Source organism: Leptonychotes weddellii, chromosome 9 (assembly GCF_054177405.1).
Source record: "Leptonychotes weddellii isolate Sample4059 chromosome 9, ASM5417740v2, whole genome shotgun sequence".
Taxonomy (NCBI): Eukaryota; Metazoa; Chordata; class Mammalia; order Carnivora; family Phocidae; genus Leptonychotes; species Leptonychotes weddellii.
Window position 1 is genome coordinate 68827756 of NC_138377.1, and position 24381 is coordinate 68852136.

General features: G+C 36.5%; 1 protein-coding gene across 1 annotated transcript in view; it reads right to left on the reverse strand.

The window, feature by feature from the left end:
• Positions 1-1658: 1658 nt before the first annotated feature.
• Positions 1659-24381, reverse strand: part of AQR (aquarius intron-binding spliceosomal factor) — a 93947-nt gene continuing 71224 nt past the window's right edge. Inside the window, exons 26-36 of the mRNA XM_081831843.1 lie at positions 23835-23970; positions 21576-21785; positions 19869-20006; positions 15807-15878; positions 14549-14736; positions 13713-13884; positions 12295-12465; positions 8364-8449; positions 6850-7024; positions 4972-5085; positions 1659-3790 (exon numbers count right to left, since the gene is read on the reverse strand). Coding sequence (XP_081687969.1) covers positions 3458-3790; positions 4972-5085; positions 6850-7024; positions 8364-8449; positions 12295-12465; positions 13713-13884; positions 14549-14736; positions 15807-15878; positions 19869-20006; positions 21576-21785; positions 23835-23970 — 1795 coding nt within the window. The 3' untranslated portion in view covers positions 1659-3457. The remainder of the gene's footprint in view (positions 3791-4971; positions 5086-6849; positions 7025-8363; positions 8450-12294; positions 12466-13712; positions 13885-14548; positions 14737-15806; positions 15879-19868; positions 20007-21575; positions 21786-23834; positions 23971-24381) is intronic.

Below are 24381 nucleotides of genomic sequence, written 5' to 3' on the forward strand. Positions count from 1 at the left end.
TGGTTATCCTGTTCTGTCAAAATTTTAATTTCAGCAGAGACCATCCTCAATACTGTGATCGATTGATTCAGAGTCCCAATCAGTAGACTTGATCCTTGATCCTCCATTGTCATCTGCTGCCACGTGTCCCCTTCTTCATCATCTTCCATGCTCTCGGAATAGGGGTAAAGCTAAGTACCCAAGTCAGAGGATTGGTTGGCAATATCCTATATTATCTCAAGGATTTGGGAAAAAAAACGGAGAGAGAAGGACTAGTATCTACTGAGCAGCTAGGTGCCAGATATTTTCACAAACATTCCTCATTAACAAATGAGGCCTTTTTCCAATTTTGAGAAGAAAGAAAACTGGGGCTTAGAAAGGTTATAAAACGTACCTAAGGTCAAACCAAATGCTGATGAGCAAATGAGGTAAAATTTGAGCGAGGTCTGTGTGAGTCCAAAGTCAGTTTTACAATAGCACGCTGTTTCCTGATCATAAAAAACTCCATTTATATAGGAGCATGAATGACCCATTTATGCCATTTTTCTCTGTATCTAGTGCAACATCTAAATTTTTATCATCACCCTAACTTCAAGAGACCTGATAATGTTTAGATCATCTCATTCATTTGCCCAAATCAATGGAGCTATTTATTCTCAACTGTTGGTAATGAACTTCCTTAACTCAGCATTTTGTGGAAAAAAGTCTAAATACTTGAATTGCTTCATTTCATGCTCATTCTCTTGCATACATCTTTTTGGTTTGCTTTTAAAAATAGATTCCAAAATCATGACATATTCAGATCTGAAAAACAGGATGGAGGGCAATGAGAACACTAATCTGAAATGGTCACATGCCCGGAGTACCTGTGTCTGTTGTAATCCCAATAGAAAACTCTTGAATTTATGAAGCAGTCATGCTTGTGGCCTTGATTGAAAAAAAAACACTAAACAAAACACTGTCCTAGGACTGTAGACTTGCATTCTACCCCGTCTTCCACAGCTGCCACCCTGGTTAAGACTGACTCAGTTTCCTCATTATTTAAAATAAGAATCGATTTCTTAAGTTCCTTTAAAAATTCCATAATTCTATAGTAAACCATAACTCACTGACCATTCCTGTGAAAAAACAATTTAAAATAATTCAAATCCCACCATTATTGTCCCTTTTAAAATTTCTTTGACAAAAGCGAAGGACCCACCTGTCTTCCAGTTAAATTTTCTTTTTAGCGTGACAGAAAATCAAACAGCAAAGAAAAAAGCAAGTCACTACCTAGACAGAGTGATACACAGTGTCTGGAAAATGATTTACTTAATGAGAAAGCAGAGTAATAGTTCACTTATTTTGGTTGCAGGTATCATGATTCATATCCTCTAAAGGGTAGAGAGAAAAATCAATCTTTTCCAGGAAACACAGTAATACAGTAAAGCTTCTTTCCCTCTTGATTAGCCTGATACTAGAATATTCACAGATGAAAGTAATCCTTTGAGTGCTATTCCTCATACAGACGCCCACAACATCTGCTTCCAAATTCTTATCAACAGAGAAATTATATAACAGACTATCTGGCTCAATCCTTACTCCAGTAACTATCTGGCTCAATCCTTACTCCAGTAACAGACCAAGGTTTCCCAGTACAGTTTCCTTGGCATTCACTTTCCTTTTCTTATGTTCAGATGTAGTAACACACCTTGTAATAGGAGAGCCTGACTCATCTCCACCACAACCTGGTAGAGCTGAGCAAACACTAGTCAGTCAAAAATATCATTGACTTGACTTTCTTGGTTTCATCTCCTTATGAACTCATTCCTTCAAAATATGAGGATCAGAAGCATGTCAGTGGCAGTGTGCAGTTCTTGCCTACTTTTTCAAAGGTTCTCTGAACGCTGTCAAGCCTTTAGGTGGAGGCACTAGAGGGGATACTTTGGGGAAATACTCCCCATCAGCCATGCTAGCAGATGCCGAAATGGGGAAGAGAAGTAGTGGGCAAGTTCCTCCTACCTTCTTCCTCTCTTTTCTGGCCACCATGCCCAGGAAGCTTTATAAGCAGAGGTCCCATGTCAGGAAACATCGGTCACACTCACACTAACTTTACCATCACAGACTCGTCACTCTCTCATTCACGTTGAGGACAGTACAACAATCTGAGAACAATGTTTCTCAAACTACACAGTACATATAAATCACCTGTGCACTTTGCTGAAAAGGAGATTCAGATTTAATAGATCTAGGAGAGAGTGCAAACTGCTACAGTTTTAACGAGCTTCAGTGGATGCTGATCCTTCCGGTTTGCAAACCACACTTGATTAGCAAGGTCCTAGCATCTCTGCCCTCCCGAATCTCGAGTACATTCTACCTTAAGGTGTCCTTGTGGCTGGTTCTCTATCAAGAGAACTAAACATAGCAGAAGACTCAGAACCTCTGCATTGTGAGAATTCTATCCTATATGGGGGAGCTAAGTTCACTAACTTTCACTGTCTGGATTCTGGATCTTTCTTCTTGCCCAGATGGATTTGCCAGCTTCTTCCTGCTTAGCTGAATGACATATCCTGGCTCAGCCTTACCAGCTTGATTTGATGCCATTCCGCTAGCGACTCAAACATTAGGAGCACCTGCTAAAATACAGATACCTGGGCCCTAACCCTGAGATTCTGATTCATTAGGTCTAGAGTGGCCCCAAGAATAAATAAGACATCCTAGGTGATTCTAATACATTATGAGACTTTGAGGAAGGAAATACATGTAGTCTCTTCAACTGATTGGAGAAATCTGTATCTATCTATGACTGTTAATGCCTTTACATCAAGGAAGGCAGCCAAGAAAGGTAGGAAAAAAGGAAACACAACTTGAGTATCTGATACTATGAGAGAAGAAACAACTTCTAGTTGTTAATTATAATTGTAGTTAACAACTATAGTTAATTTCGGTGTATTCTGTCCTTTTCTTTAGAGAAGTTCACTGAAAATGGAAAGTATGTCTTGTGTATTCTATAGAAAATTCTTCTGGGTGCCTGGGTGGCTCAGTTGGTTAAGTGACTGCCTTCAGCTCAGGTCATGATCCTGGAGTCCCGGGATCGAGTCCCGCATCGGGCTCCCTGCTCAGCAGGGAGTCTGCTTCTCCCTCTGACCCTCCCCCCTCTCATGCTCTCTATCTCATTCTCTCTCTCAAATAAATAAATAAAATCTTTAAAAAAAATTCTTTTAATATAGGTATGATTACAGATACATTCAATTATAAAAATATCAAAGGAATGGCTATTTGCCCTTCTGACTGAATAAATGAAACTGAAGTTTTCAGTTCACACACAATACAATTTTCTTTTAAATATATCCAAGAAGACAAACACTGAGATCGGTTAACAAAATTAAGAACTGAACACTGATTAGTACCCTAAAAAAGCAGAAGCAAATATAAAATACAAAAAGTAGCTTTACTTAGACTTTATGAAGGAAATGTCCTAAGAAAGGCCACAGTTGGGCTACTTGGTCTCCTCTGGGGCCAGTGTGACATCTTGAGGGACCTGAGCCTCTGCTGGAACAGCTACAGGTCCTGCCACAGTAGCACTGAGATCAGATGCAGCAGGGGTGGCTTCTGGACTGGAACTAGCTCCTGTCTGACTGGGGGTGCTCTCCGTCTGACTGCAGGTGGTCTCAATCTGAGAGGCTGAGGATTCTTGACTAGAGGTGGCATCTGTCAGACTGGATAGGTCAGTCTGAGCAGGATTGGCCTCTTCTTCTGTTTCCAACTCTGTTTCCTGACTTTGAACTTCCTCACCTTCTTCTACCATAGCAGGTGGTAGCTGTAATAAAGTCTAATGAGAAAAAGAAGACATCAATAGGAACTCAAATGAAAAAAACACTGGCTTACAAAGCTAAGCTCTCATATTATCTTACTAATAGATACTGTTCAATCGAGGGTTCTCTAAAACACTGCTGGCCATTGTGTATTACAAACAAAACTCTGATGGCAATGGCCTAGATCTTGCTGACTCCAGAGATCAAAGTATGTATTAAATCTTCAGAGAAGAAAATAATATGAAAACCGATTAGCTTTTTTAGCAAAGAAATTTGCTGTAACACTTCTACAAAAACAGTGGCTGATTAGAAGTGACTGACACAATTGAAGAAAGGGCCAGCCTCAGTCAAGGAGCCATGTGAGGGGTGGGGAGGAACCAAGCCTTCAGACAAAACCATGGCAGAGAGGGGGCAGCAGGGCACGAAGCTTCTGTCTGCACTCAACCAGAACACTGGAGCAGCTCTACATGCTTAGCCTCCCCTTTAGAATGGCTAAAATAAAAAAGGCCATAACAAGTGTGGGTGAGGGTGGGGTGCAACGACAGCTCTCATTCGCTGCTGCTGGGAATCTGATGCAACTACTTCGCAAAATGGGTGGGCAGTTTCTTAAGAAGTTGAACACATTTACTCTGTTTTTCAGCCATTCTACTCCTAGGGACTCCCCCCACCCCCCGCCAAATACAAAGACTGGTACAAGAATGTTCACAGCAGCTTCCTCTGTAATAGCCAAAGTTGGAAAGAACCCAAATGTCCATCAACAGGTCAATGGGTACACCTGGTAGGTCCCTACAGTGGAATATTATTTGGCAATAAAAAGGGGCTACAAGTTGAGGGTAAGATCCTTGTTTGCCTGGAGAAGGTGGGAAAGGGACTGGTGAAGGATGAGAAGGGTTACCAAGGGGCATGAGGAAACTTTTGGAGATAATGAGTATGTTCATTATCTTGATTGTGATGATGGTTTCACAGGTATTTACATATATCAGAACATATTAAATTATATGCTTTAAATATGTGGAATTTATCATAGGCCAAATTATATCTACATAAAGGTGTTTAAAAAATATGGATATTACATGAATAACAACAACCTTGTTTGGTTTAGCTGGTTTCCCACAAGGAATTGAGTACTTTAAAGGTGTAGTCTGCAAAGAAGATTCTTTCTACAAGAAAAATAAGAGTGAATTTTGAGAAAACTCACCTGATGATAATGATGTGTGGTCTGTATCAAATGCATGTACATGTTGTATACAAAGTTTGCCATCTGGGGCATGTTCTTTATTATCTGTACTTCATGAGATGGTCGCTCTCCATTCTAGAAGGCAAAGAGAAAGTTAAGGACAGTGAGAAGGTTGTTATGCTAAAAGTGAACATTCCAGATGCCCATGTCTCCATCTTATGTAAAAGCACTACTAGGGTTTGGAGGACATCAGAATAGTACCAGGACATTAAGATGTAAGTGTATGTGAGAGCCCAATAATGACTTCATGAAGAGAAGAGATTCAATTTAAATTTAGCAAAAGGTAGAGACTAGAAGGGAACTACGAGTTACTACCTTTTAATTTCAGGCTGGCAAGTGAAACAGGAGTTTGGGTCTAGGAACCCATGTGGAAGAGTGAGAACTACAGGATCATTTGAACCGAGAGAAAAATCAACATGGCCTAAAGTACGGTCTCTAATACCTTGTATGTTCCAAAGGCAATTTTCAAGTTTATTCAGAAAGAAAATATTGAAACTATTTTTCCTATTTATGTTTTTCTAAAAATAAGCTAACATTACTGTTATTTAATATACAGACTGTCATGAGGCTGAATACTCAAAAGGTTTTTTTACTAATAAAGTGCATGATCACATACTAAAGTCCAAACTTTGTGGTATGTTTCAGAACTCTCTAGGGAAGACTGTTAATTGTGGAGGTGTGTTGGCTCCAGCTCCCGGAGACGGAGATTCAGTAGGTCTGACAGAGAATGAGGGGATGCTGCCGCAGGAGTTTCTGACAACCATCTGAGAAACACTGCTCTACCAGTGCAGGTAAAGTGGTAAAGTGAATGAAGACAATAAAAAATTTGCACTTCCCCCTAAACCATCCTAGAATAAAGATGAACAAGTTTCCTATTTATAATCGATTATAAAACGTTTATAAAGTCTCACCCTTTCTTACTGTAGATGCAGTTCCGAAAACCATAAAGGTAAAAAACTTCTATCAAGACAAAGGATTTTTACCATAAAGTAACAAATTAGCGCACAGAATGTCAGAAATAATTAAGTGTATTAAATAGTTATTTCTCAGAATTAAGCAGGATGGCAGTATTACATGTAGGCAGGTGTTCTTTTGATAGTGGGCACTTTCTGCAAGGGTCACACGATGTGCAAAGACTGCCATGCCGTTACAACTACAAAACACGGCCTTCACAACATGGAAGGTTTTGTGTTTGTTTGTGTTTATTTGTTTGCTTCTTTTCTGGTGGCTCCGCTAGGAGCTGCCTCTTCTGAGATGTAGTGCTAGCCGTGCAGCCCTCTTGGCCTCCAACACTGGTCTCTTGAGTGGAAGATGGAGAGACGCTCTTAGTGCTTAGCCCCCTGGGTGTCGGGGAAAGCACTGGTTTTCAAGCCTTCTGCTCGTTGGCACTGCCTGATCTCCATGTGCCTCCATTATTACTCTGTTATCAATTAAAGAGCTGAACAGAGGCAGTAAAGTACAGTCATTAACATGGATTCTGGAGTCACACTGCCTGGGTTTTCAAATCTTGGGATTCTCCATCTATGAGATGCATGACCAAACTACTTAACTTTGCTAATCCTGTTTCCCCATACATAAAATGGGGTTAATAAGAAAACCTACTGAACAGGACTCTTAGATGAAACGAGATAATGTATGGGAAGAGCTAATTGCCTGATACTAGTGAGTGCTTGATAAATGTTAGCATGTATTATTATTTTCCACAGAAAATCGAATTCAGTTCCACAGTGTAAGGAGCACCCTAAACCAGTGATCGGATGATCTATGTGATGCTGGTTCCTAGCTACTGTGGTCATCTATAGGAGAGTGCTGCTCTATACGATGAAGAAAGAGTCCTACCTTTCTACTGGTTGGGAAAGGTTCTGTCGGAATTATATGCAAATGAAGTGGACGGGCAGTAAGCTGGCTGAAAGCTGGAGTTAGTTCAAAACAGTTTTGGAAGAGGGATACTCTTGCGAAGATATACAGTCCAAGTCTGGCTCTAGACATGGCCACCACTAAGCGACGGACATCCCTTTGGGAAACAAAATTAATTAGCATAGTTCAAGATTAATAACATATGCATGCAGCTTTTCTTCTTCTTTTTTTTTTACTTATTCTACTAAATATTCCTGTTAAGTTATGGCAATAAAAAGTTAAGCTTCTTAAAAACTGAACAGAATAAACAGATTAATCAATATCAAGTGACTAGTTAAACCAAATAAAGTTACTACTTTATCACTAACCTCTATGTTGATGTTTTTGTTTTTGTGAGTGGGGGAAATCATGACTAATGCACTGATAAAAAGGTCTAAGTAGCTACATTAGAATTATGGAACAAGAAGTCAAGTCATAAGAATGTGAAAAAGACAAAAGCATGACACAGTTAAGAAAAAAGATGGGGAGGGGATGAGGCATTATTCATGTATTCATACTGTGAGTTTTGGAGATTTTAATTATGTAAATCATAATGATGCCCCATTCAGACAGCAGCTATACATCTCAATGCTTCCAGAAAAGGAACTGCTTTTTAGAAAAGTTCGTCTCCAAATACATGTTTGATAAGCAAAAATAAGCTATTTTAGAATGCAATAGTTTTGAAACAATTTCTCAAAACATTACATCTTTGTTTACTCTTACATAAAAGTTATCATTCTAATGGAACTTGATCACTGGGCTAAGCTCCAAATAGATTTTGACTTAATGACAACATTATGAGAGCTTGGAGACTTTTCTCTTTATATCCACCAAATAAAATAATAAAATGAACTCTCATTATAGTTTTGTTAGTAAGTCATACGAGATGAAGGTTTATATAAAACTAAACGGCTGCTTTGTAATAAGAAGATATTATTCCCATAAATCTCTAGCACATAAATACATCACAATAAATGATAAAAATAGGTTATTGTTTGTTTTGACAGTTCTTAATCCTGGGAGAACAAATGGTTCCTTTATCCTCTAACAGTGAAGCTGAAAGACTGTGTGAGAAAAAAAGTCAGAAATCCTGTGCAATGAAAAATGTACTCTGAAGACTTTTTACCACCTTACCTCTTTTAATTTCTGATACTGTTTCTGACAAATGTAAGATATTAAGATTTCATAATAAAATGCTATCTCTGAGTGTTACTGAAGACTAAAAAGTAAATGTACTAAAATATTTAAGATTCAAAAAATTCAGAAGCAATGACAATAGTTAACTCACAAAGAATATGATATTGTTATACTCTAACAAGAAGCTTGCCAAACCAAATGCTGCTGTAACAATTAATTATGCTTTAAGCTTAAAAAAATTTAAAACCACTTAGCCAAAGCAGTTCAAAATTGAAGCAGATAATAAATTTCAATAATATAAAAAAGTTTTCCTTATGTACCTCAGATGGCCCACTGCCCTGGTTCGTACTAGAGAAAGAAGAATATAATCATTCTGTTGACCTTGAAATCTGTCAACAGTTGTCACCTAGGAAGAAAAAATGGGAGATACGGTATATTTTCAAAGCACAATAATAAGACTCTAGAGAGATAATTTAAATAATATGCTAGAAATAAAAATCTTATCATTAAGATAATCAATCCAAAAAGAAAACATGATCATATACTTGGAATTGAGAAAACCAGTTAATGAACACTATGAAATAAACCTTAGTAACCAGATTAGGCCACGTCCCTATGTTACTACGCTTACAGCACTGATCTTTACCTCTGCTGACAACCGAATTACTATCCATAGAATTAACAGTCTTCCCCTACTAGACTGCCCAACTCCCTGGATGCAGGGACCTGTTAATCTTATTACCTGGTATCCCCATTTGATGTCCAGCAGTATAACTTAGTATGCTCACTTATTATTTAACATATTCTTAGTTCTCATGGATAGCATCCTTCTGACACACAAAAAATAAACAAGTAATTTTCATAGTACTTTTTGTTCAGTTTGAAACTATATAACTAGGAAAGTTCATGCAGGTGTCAATCTGATATTGACACTCAGGCATTTATCACTTTTTCACTAATTCAACAAAAAAAGTTTAAGTGCTTATGTGCATAAGCTATAATTCATGGTCCATACCTTTAGGAATTTTACAAAACATTTCTTTTTAATCAACTTCACAGAAGTATAATTCACATATAATAAAATGCACTCCAAACTTGAAGTGTCTACTTTGATAAATTTTGACAATATATGCTCCTAGATAAGCACCACAATGAAGATTTCCATTATTTCAGGCCCCTCTGTAGTCAAAACTGTATCCCCAAGCCCTGGGCAAACACTGATCTGCTTTCTGTCACTATAGATTACTTTTTGCCTGTCTAAAATTCCTTAAAAACGGAATCATAAAGTGTTTTTTTTTTTTTGGCTTCTTTGAGTTGGCATGTTTTTGAGATTCATCCATGTGTTGTGTCTATTAGAAGTTCATACCTTTTGACTGTTGAATAGTATTCCGATGAATAGATACACCACATTTGTTTACCCATTTACCTGTTCATGTCATTTGCGTTGTTTCTGGTTTGGGGCTTTTTTGTTTTGTTTTAAATTTTGATTCCAGTGTAGTTAACATACAGCGTTATTTTAGTTTCAGGTGTACAGTATACTGATTCAACAATTCTACACATCACCTGGTGCTTGTCATGGCAAGTGCACTCCTTACTCCCCATCCCCTACTTCACCCAACGTACCATCCTCCTCCCCATAGAGACTGTTCTCTATAATTGAGTGTTTCTTGATTTGTTCCCCCCCCTTTGCTCATATGTTTTGTTTCTGAAATTCCATATCAGTTAAATCATATGGCATTTGTCTTTCTCTGACTTATTTTGCTTATAGCATTATACTCTCTAGCTCCATCCATGTTGTTGCAAATGGCAGAATTTTAAATGTCTGAATGATATTCCATTGTGTGTGTGTGTATAAAACACACACATATCTCACATCTTCTTTATTCATTTATCAATCGATGGACACTTGGGCTGCTTCATAATTTGGCTATTGTAAATAATGCTGCTATAAACATAGGGGTGCGTGTACCCCTTTGAACTAGTGTTTTTGTATTCTTTGGGTAAATACCAGTAGTGCAATTGCTGGATCATAGGGCAGATCTATTTTTAAGTTTCTGAGGAACCACCATACTGTTTTCCAGTGGCTGTAGCAGTTTGCATTTGGTTTGAGGCTATCTTGAATAAAGCCGTAATTCATGCATAAATATTTTTGTGGACATATATTTTCACTGTTCTTGAATGAGTATAAGTGAAATTGCTTAGCTGTATGGTAAGTGTATGTTTAACTTCATGAGAAACTGTCAAACTGTTTTCCAAAGGTGCTGTACCACTCTACACATTCACCAGCACTGTTCTAGATTGAGTTCCAGTTGCTCCACATCCTTGCCAACAACTGGTACACTGTCAATTTTGCCAATTTTAGCCAATCTATTTGGTGTGCAGTGTACCTCACTGTAGTTTTAATCTGCATTCCCCTGACAAGGAATGATGGTAAGCACTTTGCATGTGCTTATTGGCCATTCCTATGTCTTCTTGTGTAAAGCGACTATTCGTTCGCCAATTTTGTATCGGGCTGTGTTTATTTAACAATGACTGTTATAGATAGGAGTTCTTATATTTTGGATTTAAGTGTTTTGCTCTTACGTGTGGATATAATCCCTGGAAATTTCTGTTGCCAACCTGACCATGTAGAAAGCTTATCTGAGAACTGGACTCACACACTCAGAATGGCAGAGCAAAAGGATGAAATGAACCTTGGTCTTTGATGACATCATGGAGTCACTCTGTAACTCAGCCCTGGAGCCATTTCACTTTTGTCTTCTTGTTATGAGAGAGAGAACTTTCCTTTATTACTTAAGTTTTTCTGTTATAAATTAAAGGACTCAGATATTGAGGTTCTTCTACTTCTAAGCTTTCTATATTTCAAAGTTACTCGTTTCTTATTTTCACTTTCTACATGGAGTGTTCACTGTGTCCTTGTACTCCTTTCAACTTTGTCTCCATTTCTGTGCTTTTATTTTCTTCCAGCTCACATTTCATCTCTTCCTGAGTTATTAAATTTCTCTGCTTTGTAGCCTTCTCCACAGAAATGGTTACTTCATTAAGCATTTTGAAATTCACAGCCAAATGTGTATTCAAAGTTTTCAATCTGTTCCGGGCCAACATGTTTTTGAAGCAAATGTCTTGTCGGTACGTTTTGCTGCCCTCCTTTTTTTCCCTGTATAAATCGAGCTCGTGCTAGGTTCCTTTTTCTCACTATTTCATCACTGAATATGTGGTTTCTTAGATTAGCTACGTGCCAGAGGTTAAGCTGGGATGAGCTGGATGGTTTCCTAAAGGCTGGGTGGTTTTCACAACAGAAGGTTCTCTTTTCCTCTGCTACTGTAGAGACAAGTCTGCTTTTGGGCGAGCATGGCTCACATGGAGGCTTCTTTGAACCAATCTGGGACCAGGAAGGCTTCTGCTCACCCCAATTTCCACATCCACTGTTCAGTAACAGGAACGTGGCTCTTATGCTTCAGAGTGTGCCATTCACCTTCAGAAAGTGTTTTTGCTGGTACTTTCAAGACTGGTCCTCTAAATTCTCTTCTTCCCACATTTTCTTCCTGATCTTAGTCCCCTGATTTGTGTCACCTCACTAAAAATGTCATTTGTCTTTCCCTCCTCCCATTTTCCTGTTACTCTTGGATGATTTCCAAGAAAAAGTGAAAGAGCTTCCATGTTTACAACTAAAGCCTTAATTTCATCATTAGTAATATATTTTTTATTCTAACCTTTCAGCCTTTTATTGATATAATCAAGTGTCTTATTTGATATTACTCTATACCACACAAAAAATTTAAAAAAGCATAAAAAAAATAATCCTCAGGTCTGAAGGTACTACAATCTTTCCTTATTCTCAAGAAAAAACCCTCTCCCACACACATACAATAAAAAGCAGTACAAATTATACCTTTGCAAAAATGACAAAATAAAAAAATGCTACAATCCTATTTCTACTATAATAGTACATAAGTAATGTAATTTCATTATCCTCCATTTTACCAACAAAAAGTTTTAGGATCATTTATTTCTGATTACCATCAACAAAAATCTTCAATGTGGTAGTTGAGACAGAAGTCACAGCAAACCAATAACACTGATAGGACTGCTAGAGAATTATTTATAGTTCATATTATTTCATTTCCTTATGTCTTCAAAGGAGATAGCAAAGAGACAAAGTAGAATAATATAAATAACTCATAATAAATATAAATTTTCCCATCCTGCCAACATGATGAATAAGAGAACATATGATATTCACAAAATTACCTTATTTGGTCTTCCAATCAATGGATTGCTTCCACATCGTCTATTGATGATGTCACGAATAAGATGCTTTTGCCCATTATATGTTGTTAGAATACTAATCTTATCAGCAGGGTAACCAAGTAAACACATGTACATAAAAAGTGCCACTACATATTCTGCTTCTCCAAGATTCTGTAATGTAGAAATGATCAGTTATGCATTTATTTCCTTTTGCTTCAATTCTGCAGAAAGAATGGTTATAACTGGCACAAGTGTTCATTTATCACACCTCAAGAAGTGAAGTCAACTTGGACAAGTGAACACCTTCCATAAAACTAAGGAATAATCCTATCCTAGGTTAACTGATAACATAACATGAAAATCAAAAAAGGAAGACAAGAAGCTGGTTTTCATGTAAAGACAAAAGTAAAATTCTCGAACACCTTCAGAAAAATCATTTACATTCTCCCCCTCTCCCTCTGCAGCCCGCACTCCCCACCCCCACTCTCTCTCTCAAATAAATAAATCTTTAAAAAAAAAAATAGAACGCTATACAATATATTTTACAACCTAGTTTTTTTCATTTAATATAGCATAAACATTTTCCTTGTCAGTAAACAAAGTTACAATGTTATCATACTTAGTGCCTATTCATTATATAGAATAGGTAATAGTGTAATTAATCCCTACTGATAGATCCTTTGGTTGCTTCTCATTTCTAAAATAATATGCAGTAAAAGAAAAAGATCTGATGGACATTTTAGCATATAAGCCTTTGCAAACTTGTCCATTTATTTTTTAGGATAAATTCTTCAGAGTGAGGACACTGCTTTTAATACATACTGACAATCTGTTCACCAAATTGTTTTCCTTCTAGCATTGCATGAGTATAAAATTTCCCTAAACCTACTCCACACTGAGTATTATTAGAGGTGAAAATACAGTCCAGTGACTTATACTTGCTACAAATCTTTTTTTGTGAATTGCACATTTTTATCTTTATTGCATTTTTCTGTTGGGGTGTATTTTAAAAAGTGATTTATAGGAGTTCCGTACATATATATATTCAGAATTCAACCCACTGTCTGTTAAATCTTGGAAATAAATTTTGGTCTCCAATCAATATTTTTATGATTTCTGCCTTTGGTAATGAGCTTAAGACCTTTCTCATCCTAATGTTATTATAAATATATATATAATATATGTGTATATATTATATATTATATCAGGATTTTCTTCTTTCTAGTGTGTTTACAGTTTCTTTTCTTTGGTGTACATATCTTGAATCTATTTGAAACAGAGATTTTTGTGTTATGTGTGAGGTGGGAACTTAATTTTGTTTTTTCAATGGCTAGCCAAATGGTTCAATGTCACTGATTTAGGTAGTAATTCAGCTAGTTAATGCAAAATAAACTTAAAAGTTTCACGTTTTTTCTCACCTGATAAAAATAAGGATTAGGTTCAGACTCTCCCACTCCTTGAAAATCTTCCACATTGATGAGCTGGAAGTCATAAAGCAAGCCAGCATTTGCTGTACTAAACTCTGGCAAGAGCTGCACATGAGGTAGGTTTCCCAGATTCTTGTATCGCCAGTTGTAGAGGTTACATAAGCTTTCCAAAGACAAACCCCGCCCCCACAAACAGGAAATATTAGTGATGCAAAATTTGGGTTCCTAAGGAGCTGTGCTCTTCCTTTTAATTTTCATGTTCACCATTTTGCACTCATTTTTTTAGCAATAATGCTTTTTCAACTTGCCTCCCTGCTTCAAGTAACCAAAGGTCAGAAGACTTGATGATTATAGAAATGAAGCTCTATTGTGTTCTCTGAGATAAATGCTATCTTTATTCCTTAAATAAAAAAAAAACAAAAAACAGGGGAGAGTCTGTAAATTGAGGTATACTTTGAGGTAATTATGAGATAGGGCCTGTACACTTAATATAAGTAAGAACTGGTGTGTTTTCTTCTTGTTCACCTTTTGTTTTAGATTTCAAAATGATATTAACTATATATCTTCTGGGGGCATGAAGAAAGGGCAAGGGACAGTGAAAAGACGCTTTAGTTTACAAGTCACATCAATTAATCTCAGTGAATGAAGTACAGGAAATATCTCGGTCAGTTCACACCCCATGCCGAAGGCAATATAGGCACTTCCAGATTTGTAGATGGCAGGTTCCTAGACAACAGGGAATTCTACACTTGCTACTGAACATGCTACCAAATAGCTGGATCACGGAGCTGGGGTCCTTAAATAGGTAGTTCTTAAGGCTCCTTTACCTTGCTCTGGCTCTCCCTTGAGCATCAAGGTCCACAGTAGGAACTCCAACCCGGACAAAGCGAGTGAAGAGAGACTGCTCCATGTTTGAATACTTCTGAAAGGCCATATTCTTAATGACTGGAGGTAACTGGTGATGATCACCAATCATAATCCAGCGTTTCAGGCGGCTAAAACCATCTTGAGGATTCTAGAAAATGAAAAGTGAGATGACAAAATACTCTGATTAATATATTGTCCTGTTGGTCTCTAATTAATCATTCAAGAGTCCTGCTATTTAAAAAAAATGGCTTTATTGGCTTACTAATTCTTATTCACCAGTTCCACAGAGAGAAATCTGGAAAATTTATAGAATGATTTGTGAACCACAAACAGGGGCCATCACCCTTATGACTGACAGTGCATGAGGGAGGGTAGAGGGATTGAGAAGGTGAGCATGGAATTACCCTACTTTAAGGTAGGGCAAGCCAAGGGAGACTCAGGTCAGAATTAGGCAAAGCGTGCATAGAAAGAAAAAGATGCCCGCGCAGGGAAATGGACAGATGTCAAAGTAGATACTCTGTATTACAATTAAGCCAAGAGCCAGTCTGAAGACCCCCAAAGCAGTAAAAATTATGTCTTTAATTTCCCACATGACTACTTTGATTTCCGACTTTACACACCTTGTTCCTTGAAACATACCCTGATAAAACACATCCCAAGTTCCAAATAACTTGCCTCATAAAACAACTTTTAGAATCCAATTTATCCATAAATTAAAGCAGTCACTATTCTTAAATTGGGAATTCCACATTTTGTTTTTAATTCTTCCATAGTAAAGACTATTGTACAATAAGAAACATTCTTAAACATCGTCATTAAGCTCAGAAAAATTTAGGCACAAAATAAAGAAAAGCAATGTACTCAGTGAACATCAAAAACAATTCCAGAAACAACTCTAACAAAGGAAATGAAAAAAATAGCTCATCTACCCTCCAGACTGCTTAACAATGTAATTTTCTTGATTAAAATTACTGTCTTTTCAAAACTTAAAGATAAACTATGAATTTTTAAATAGTACTCCTGGAAACAAAACAAACTACTAAATAACCAGTGACTAGATTAAAGGAAGTTTATAGGCTTAAAATAGAATAGCAAACATAATGAAGTTAAAAAGAATATGTAATTATGACAATTAGCACCCCAAAACTGTGTAGCTTTTTGACACTGTTCCCCAGAATTCTTCAAACTCTTTCTTTGTCTCAGATCTCTGTTTCTTACCTGTAGAAGAAGAGGTATAAAAGTTTCTATTTCCAGGATCTGTGCAGCCTCTTCCATTAAAATGTTGTCATACTGAGAAATGGAGAAAAAGGAAAGCTTGTTAAAAAGACAGCTTGAGGGGCGCGTGGGTGGCTCAGTCATTAAGCGTCTGCCTTTGGCTCAGGTCATGATCGCAGGGTCCTGGGATAGAGCCCCGCATCGGGCTCCCTGCTCTGTGGAAAGCCTGCTTCTCCCTCTCCCTCTGCCCCTGCTTGTGTTCCCTTTCTGTGTCTCTCTCTGTGTCAAATAAATAAATAAAATCTTAAAAAAAAAAAAAAAAAAAAGACAGCTTGAAAGCCAAACAACTACCACCATAACTATAACAACTATCCAAAAAAATCCCAAATAATTTCAGATAAAAATAACATCATACAAATTATTCAAACAGAAAGTTCATAATCTTTTTTATCATGATGCCCCTGCTTTTCTAGTTCAAGTCTGTAACCTCAGGGAAGGCCCCTGAATATACAATTCTACCTTGAAGAGATCCTGCATATCATTTCTTACATTGTATATCAATTTAGTTATTTTCAACTCAGTTCCTTAAGTTCTACATAAGAAAGAATCAATTTATGATTATATATGAGGTCATTTCCATTGGTATTCTTACCCTGGGTAGTTTTTTGGGCTATTTTTTTTCCCCTTATGAATCCTACCCAGCACTTGACAATCTAACTCTATTTTACCCCTGGCATTCAATTTGTCATCAAAGCATGTAGTTTTATCTTCAAAACTCTTCATTTCTACTACCACCACCACTAAAATCTAAGCCACCACTCTGACTACTGCCAGAAATCTCTTTTACTAGCCCATCCCCTTCCTGGCTTGCCTCCCCTAAACCACTGATAAAACAGGCATCAGATCATGTCACCAACTGGTTTCAAACCCTTCCCTGGCTTCCACTTATCTTAGGAAAAAGAGCCCTGAAAAGGCCTGTAAAAGGTGTATTAATACAGGCCTTTATTCATTTTGGCCCCCGTCTTCCTCTCCTACTTTAAATGCCACCTTCCTCCTTACTAATTAAGCTTCAGCCATGTTGACCTATTTCATTTTCTTAGAAATGGCAAAACCATTCTGGCCTTAGGCCCTCTGCAGTACTATATGCTCTTCATTTTTTGTCTGCTTGGCTCTTCCTCATCTTTAAAGTACCAGCTTAAAACCCACTTTATCCATGTCTTCTCTGACCTCCCAAGTTAAACCTGATTCCACAGAACTCTCTTCCTTTGTCTCATAGCACATCACAATATGTAATTCTATCTGTATATTTACTTGTTTGATGCCTGCATCCTTCCATTAGCCCAGTTTCCAGTAACATCAGGCACTGCACACTTATAAAATAATGAAAAAACAAGTCTTTCTCCAACATAAGGAAATTTCATTTTCTTTGATGATTACTGCTCTCCCATCTGCTCAATTCTCTTCTAGATCTATTCTCAACATGTTTTCCTTCCCCTCTACTTCTAATTCTGCTTGTTACTTAGTGTGACATCCTCTTCCTTGTCTTATTGGTAAAATACCTTCTTTGAGAATCTCACTAAGTACAAATTAGAATTCCTTTGTTTTGTGTTTTTAATGTTTTCTCCTCTTAACCAACTGAGCCACCCAGGTGCCCCATGTTTTCTCCTCTTATTTTGTTTCCTTGGAAGGTGGAAGGTAGTAGCATATTTACTCTTTATGCTTAATTAACTTTCTTTTATTTTTTATTTATTTTATTACGGTATATTTTCTTCCAATTTCAGCTCCTGCCAGGGTGCCCTATTAACTCTGTTTTTAAATGAGTTGTTCACATATACTGTAATTTCTGTGCTACTCACTTTTACAAAACTATGGTTGTATTTATTTGTCCAAGACAAGTAGCTGACATGAATTTCCATTGGACATCCAATGATGAAAGTTAAGGTTCAATTCTGTACTGTTCCTTATTGAAAATACTTAAAGGTATGTGGATAGGTGTCTTCTCTAGCTCTATCTGATGCTGAATTTCCCTATTACAAGGATTAATTAGGTCATCCTCATGGGAGCTTAGGAGGAAGAGTTCTAAGATCCATATTTTCTCACAAGTCCCTGTGTGGACTCTGAGGATAATAGACATGATATGCAAAACAGAGTGGGAGCAGCCCAAGATGGTTTAAAGAGCCTGCTTTCTGAAAAATAACTCTGAAAATCTAATGCAATTTAACTTACAAAAAATGTATCTATAGATTCTGCTTTTTAAAAGGCGACTTTAATCACAAAGTAAAATTATGACATAACCATACTGGGCATATTAAGGCAGGAAAAGAGCACATGACTGTGCATGCATGTCTCCCTGGGGATGGCACAGGGTCAAAACACAATGTCGAAAATGCAAATTTATTTATTTGACACAGAGAGAGAGAGAGAGCACAAGCAGGGGGAGCGGCAGGCAAAGGGAGAAGCAGGCTCCCCGCTGAGCAGGGAGCCCGACGAGAGGCTCGATCCCAGGACCCTGGGATCATGACCTGAGACCAAGGCAGATGCTTAACCGACTAAGCCACCCAGGTACCCCTAAAATGCAAATTTAACATTCTTTATTGATACAGATAAAAAGAACACAGAAAATACTAAGAGTTGAAGGAATGGCTAATCAGGGAAGTAGGGGACTGCCCTTTCTTCATGTTAAGTAGCTCTACAAGGTTTTTAAATGCATAAACCAGATGCAGGGGAAGTTTGATAAAAATAAAACTTCAAACTTAAAAATATAAAAGATCTAAGGAATACTATCAGCACTCATGCTAACTATATATGTATAGCACATTGTAAGTAAATGATTAATGAAAGTTTGATAAGCTACAAGTAATGTTTTTTAGAATATGCATGTGAAAAGCTGCACAACACCATAAAATGTTAATTATGATTGCATCATTTCCCTTGTTATTAAACCGATATGATTTAATATCAAATACCAAGCATATTTTCTATGTCAGCCCCAAGAACAAAATATTTAGGTGAAAAATTCTCACTACTAATTTGCAAAAGGGTAAGTTCACACCACTAACATAAGTTCACAGACCTTTTAATAAATTATCGTGCTTGTGCTAACCTTGCAGCTGAGGAACCTTCCATCCAAATAGCAACTACTCTATCACCTTGAATTTATTTAGCACTTATCCTCCAGTGAGCTCACAACATTTAAAAATTGTCAGTCACTTTCATTAACAACAAATGCTTTTCTAACTTTGAATTCAAAGCAGTACACAAACCCTATTTTAAACAACAGATAAACCAACCGCAGAGAAGTTAAATGACTTGCATAAAAGTCAGAGTTTAGGCCAGTATCACTAGCAAAGTTATAAAGAGTCTGCAAATTCAAATTTACTGCTTATTTACTACATTCCACTTTAAACAAGTCATAGGTTATCAGGCTATGGTGCCCATTAGCTCTCCAGTCTTTATCATATGATGAAATCATTTTAATATCTCATCTACAGTCTTATAAATAAGAGTATTCCATATCCTCACATGGAAGGTTTTCCATCTACTGAATGAACAAATAAGTGGGAGTGGATGTGTATTTAAAACATGAACAATGTAAGATACAAATGTCTAATAGGCAAAAAACATTGTCAAATGTTATTTTTATAGTTTTTAGTTATGTTTGGAGATTTTTTTAACATAGTGAAAAATCAATTTACCTTAACAAATATTACAATTTGTTTAGATAATCATATGGTTATGTTACTTAATGGACATATTACTGATAAGCAGACTTAGAAGAATCAGGTCTAGAGTTCATTAATCATATAAACATCAGAGATTTTCATCACTTTCAGAAAAGACATTTTTAAGGAATTATAAATGTGAATGTCAGTAAGAGGTAAGCCAATCTTCAAGGGAAACGGCCTCGGTAAAGGAAAGGAAAGGAAAAGAAAAGAAAAGGAAAATTTAAATAAAAAAATAAAAATTAAAAGAAAAAAGAAAAAGAAAAGGAAAGGAAAGGGGAGAAAAGAGAAACCTAACAGCTGAATAGATGATCAATTGAGGAACGAAACTGTAAGTCCCTACCTTGAAACCTAGCTTGACTAAATCATGTCGTTTTAAGGCAGCATGAGTACAAGTCATAGCAATGATTTTGGCTTCTTTCACCAGAAGGTATTTAGATCTGTCCAGTCCACTTCGAAGCAGTTCAGAAGCTCTGAATTCCTATGGGAGTGGGGGTCAGAGAGAGTATTTTAGGAAAATAAACACGTTTCATGCATACTTTCACATAATCCAGTTTATTAGACTTAATTCCTGATTAATTAATATATCATAAACTAAGCCTAATGAATCACAATTCTGTTCATTATTAATTAGGTACTAATTGAGTTCATATAATAACTGACACTCAAGCTATAATTTGGACTGTTTTTGTATAAGGTAAAATATTGACAGTTATCAACAAGAATACTGAATAAAATATCACCACAGTATCTACTCAAGGTCCTTCCACAAAAACAGAAACTTTTTCAAGTATTCATAACAAAGGAAATTTAATGCAGGGGGTCTGATTTCACCGGTGACAAAGGAGCACATAAGCCAGCCAGGGAACGAATGGCTGAGGTAACTGAGAGATGAGCAATAGCAGGAAGTTTGACCATTCCTAGGCTAGGACAGATAAGGGAAGGAGGCAGTGGGACTGCGGTACCAGAATAAGCTACAACAATCATAGGAAGCCAGGCCAACAGAAACTGGAGCCATGGAAGAGATGAAACCTAAGACAATTGGTGGAGCAATATCCTAGCTTCTCTATTTCTGCCACATTTTTATTGGCTAAACCCAGCCAGAAGTCAGCTAATATGGGAAGCCAGGAAATTAAACCTCCAAGGATCAGGCCCACCTCTGACCGTGGCAGAAGATCCCCATAGAGCAGGGTAAAATGATGGACAATAGATATTAAATGAGGAGCAAACAAGCCCAAACCTAATATCAAGTCCTATAAATTCTGAACATTATGTCATACTTCAGATATTTTTAACATTTTTGTTTTTTAAATAGTTAAAACATGACAGGTACAGGAGAGGGACTCTGTTCAAATCTCTCCCCACCCCTCCTAAGACAGCTACTATTATGAATTAAATGTTTTTATCCTTTTACTTTGTTTATATAATCATAAACATACTCTAATATTGTTTTGTAGGTTCTAAAATTTTACTTATTATTATACTATATATTTATTATTCTGTACCTACCATCTATCCACCTACCCCCTACCAACACCACGCATTGATATTTACTGAACATATACTATGTGCCAGATACTCCTCTAGGAAGTAGAGATATCATCTTATCTAAAAGGTACAAAGACAAAACAGACAAAGTCATTGCCCCTGTTACCTGAGTAATCCTAAATCATCTTACTGTGGAATCTGAGCCTGAATGTGATCCCTGAGCCTGACTGGGGCTGCTATAGTCTTCAAATGTTTTCCATCATTTGGAAGTGGCAGTCTCAGATTCCAATTCAAAGAAACACTGTTGAATCTCTTGAGGGAAGCATTCCTTTCTTAAATGCTAACTTTTACACCAGAAAAGTCAGAATAATGGGGATTAAATTTAAATCTTAATTTTTACTCATTTCTTGAACTAAAGCTATAAATGTTTCCAATAATCTCACTTAAAAGTAACAATCTGGTTTGTAAGATGTGAATATTCCACATTTACTTCATTAAAAACAAAAAAACCATCTAAACTTAAAGCCTTTAAAGGCAAGTTAAAAAACCTGAGAATCCTTACCTCAAGCTGAGTGAAGATTTTCTTAATATGCCTGAAACACCCTTCAGCAATTTCCATGTCTTCTTCATAAGATCGGCCTTTAAAAATGGGCTGAGGGGCATTTGCAAAGTATTCATGGAAAGGGAAGAAAGTGGAGACTTCCGTAACATCTGGCAGCGTATTACCTTTATTTTTCACTTTGCTAATATATTCTTCCCAACGAGACATGACCTATGAAAAAAAGGGACTTGAAATTAAAATTCCTAGCTAATTATTATGTTTTAAATGATAAAATAAAAAAGAAATCTAGTAATAAGATCTACTAAGTAAAGGGAAAGAAAAGCAATCCCTGACCTAACAGGACCATTTCTTATCTGAGTCATTGACAGAGGGCCCTTTTTAAAAAGTGACCTTTAAGATTATAGAAAAAAGGTTCTTTAATCAAAAATAGAAAAACTAGGGGTGCCTGGGTGGCTTAGTCGGTTACATGTCCGACTCTTGGTTTCAGCTTAGGTCTTGACCTCAGGGTCATGAGATCCAGTTGGGCTCTGCACTGGGTGTGAACCCTGCGTAAGATTTTCTCTCTCCCTCTGCCTCTCTTCCCCACACTGCCCACCACGCTCTCCCTCTCAAAAGAAAAAATGTATGTGTATATATAAAGATAAATGAAAATATAAATAATTTACAAATATATATAAACTGGAAAGAACCTCAGTGTCATCTATGGGACTTTATCTCAGACATAACAGATTTTCCATGTATACTCAAAATGGTATTACTGATGCTTAAAAGACAAACAAAAAAACCAATTCTCTGGACAAAGAAATTCTGTATTTTTTCATTATCTCAGTTTTTCTCCATATATGGTTTTAGCAGCATTTTAGTAAATGTCAACCCTTCTCCCAGACCTTTATAATTTTTCCAATTCTCTTTAGTATATTTACAAAGCACTTCTGTTAAACTGAGTATATATTTGAAAGCTCATTTTATGACTTTTGTGATATAGTTATCCTGGTATGTTTTACTATGCCTCTACCATGCGGTTCCTGCTTAATCTCAATTTTGGTAATTCTCCCAGTCAGGGTTTCTCCAAGTGTGGTTCTTAGGCAGAACATCTGAGAAGCTAAATAAAGATTTAGATTCCTGGATACCACCTCCTACTGAAAGAGAAATCTCTGGGGACAGAACTTGACAATTTCCTTTTAAAATAACTTTCCCAATGTGATTCTTAACATGTTGAAAATTGTTGATCTGTACTGTGAAGCTTCAAGTTTGTTTTTCCCAAATCGATTACTTAAGCCTCCACAAATTTATAGATTATTTCTCCTACTTTTAAAGTAGTTTTCACGGAGAGCCTAGTGATTTTTATTTTGTGCCAAATATACATTTAGGCATGATCTTTACTCCATTATTCAAAGTTCTAAACTGTCTGAGTCCAATGCAGGCTACTTTGCAAGATGATGTATATCTTCTCTGTGTCACAAGAAACCACGGAATCTGATCATTCTGAATGGATTGAACTGGTCTGGGTATTTACTTATGAGCATACACCTATTCTTTCATATACATTTTAAAATTTCAATGTTACAATTTGGACTTAAAACTATACAAATAGCATGAGTACAAAGAGAACAAAGTTATATAAAATTCTCCATTATATGATTATGCCTTAATCTGCTTAAAATTATTAGTAAACTATTAAGGTTTATTTTTGTTCATTTTATTTAGTTTTCTATTTCTTAATGGTTTTCACACCTAAAAAATTAACCCTAACCAAAGCAAAAGCACACCTCTAAACTGAAGTCAAAAGAATTTTTAACTTAAACTCCTACTTTGAAATTAGTTCTAAAACGTAATTTATTTTTGGAAATTTGAAAGGAGAATATGTTTTTCTTCATTAACTGATTAATATGAATAGAAGCAGGTTACAGAACTATACTTTGTTACCACTGGGTAGCTAGCATATTTAGTTATATTTCTACAGTAATAAAAACAAAAAGAGAGATTAGAAAATTTGTCAGTAGCAAGAAAGAAAAGGGAAAAAAATTTAAAAAGTAGCAACATTGGCCTTTCATTGAATGAGTCATCAAGCGAAGCTATTTAGCCAAGAAAATAAAAGATAATAGGAAATACAAACATTTAATATTCACAAATATAGCTTTGGCAACAGCATACATTTTAATCTACTCAACAAAAAAATAGGCTTTCACAAAGAATTTCAAGAACCCATCCCAGTTTCCAACTGAAGACCATATGATTTGAAAACTCTTAATCTCTTACCTGATATAAGAAGAAATAGCCTGCAGTTTCACAAGTATATGAAGCATCTCCTGGAACTCCTAGACTCTTTTGTAATCGTTTGACTTCTTCTAAAAGTTCTATTCTTCGAGCCAGGACATAATTAACTCTTCCATATCTAGAAATTTCAAATAAGCAAAAAAGCAAAATTATGTAATGAAGAGATTTTTAAGCAAACTGTCAGCAAAACATTTAAGAAAATCGTAATAGGGGCGCCTTGGGTGGCTCAGTCAGTTAAGCATCCGACTCTTGGTTTTGGCTTAGGTCATAATCTCAGGGTTGTGGATTGAGCCCCTCATTGGGCTCCATGCTCAGCACAGTCTGCTTGAGATTCTCTCTCCCTCTGCCTCCGGCCAACACCCCCCCACCCCTGCCCGCCGCTCTCTGTCTCTCTCTCTCTCTCTCTCAAATAAATAAACCTTTAAAAAAACCATAATAAAAAGTATAAATGGCCAAATGGAAAAAAAAAAAAACCAGTAGAAAACACTGTTTATATTTAATATAAGTGGTAGTTCTTGGATCAGTGTTG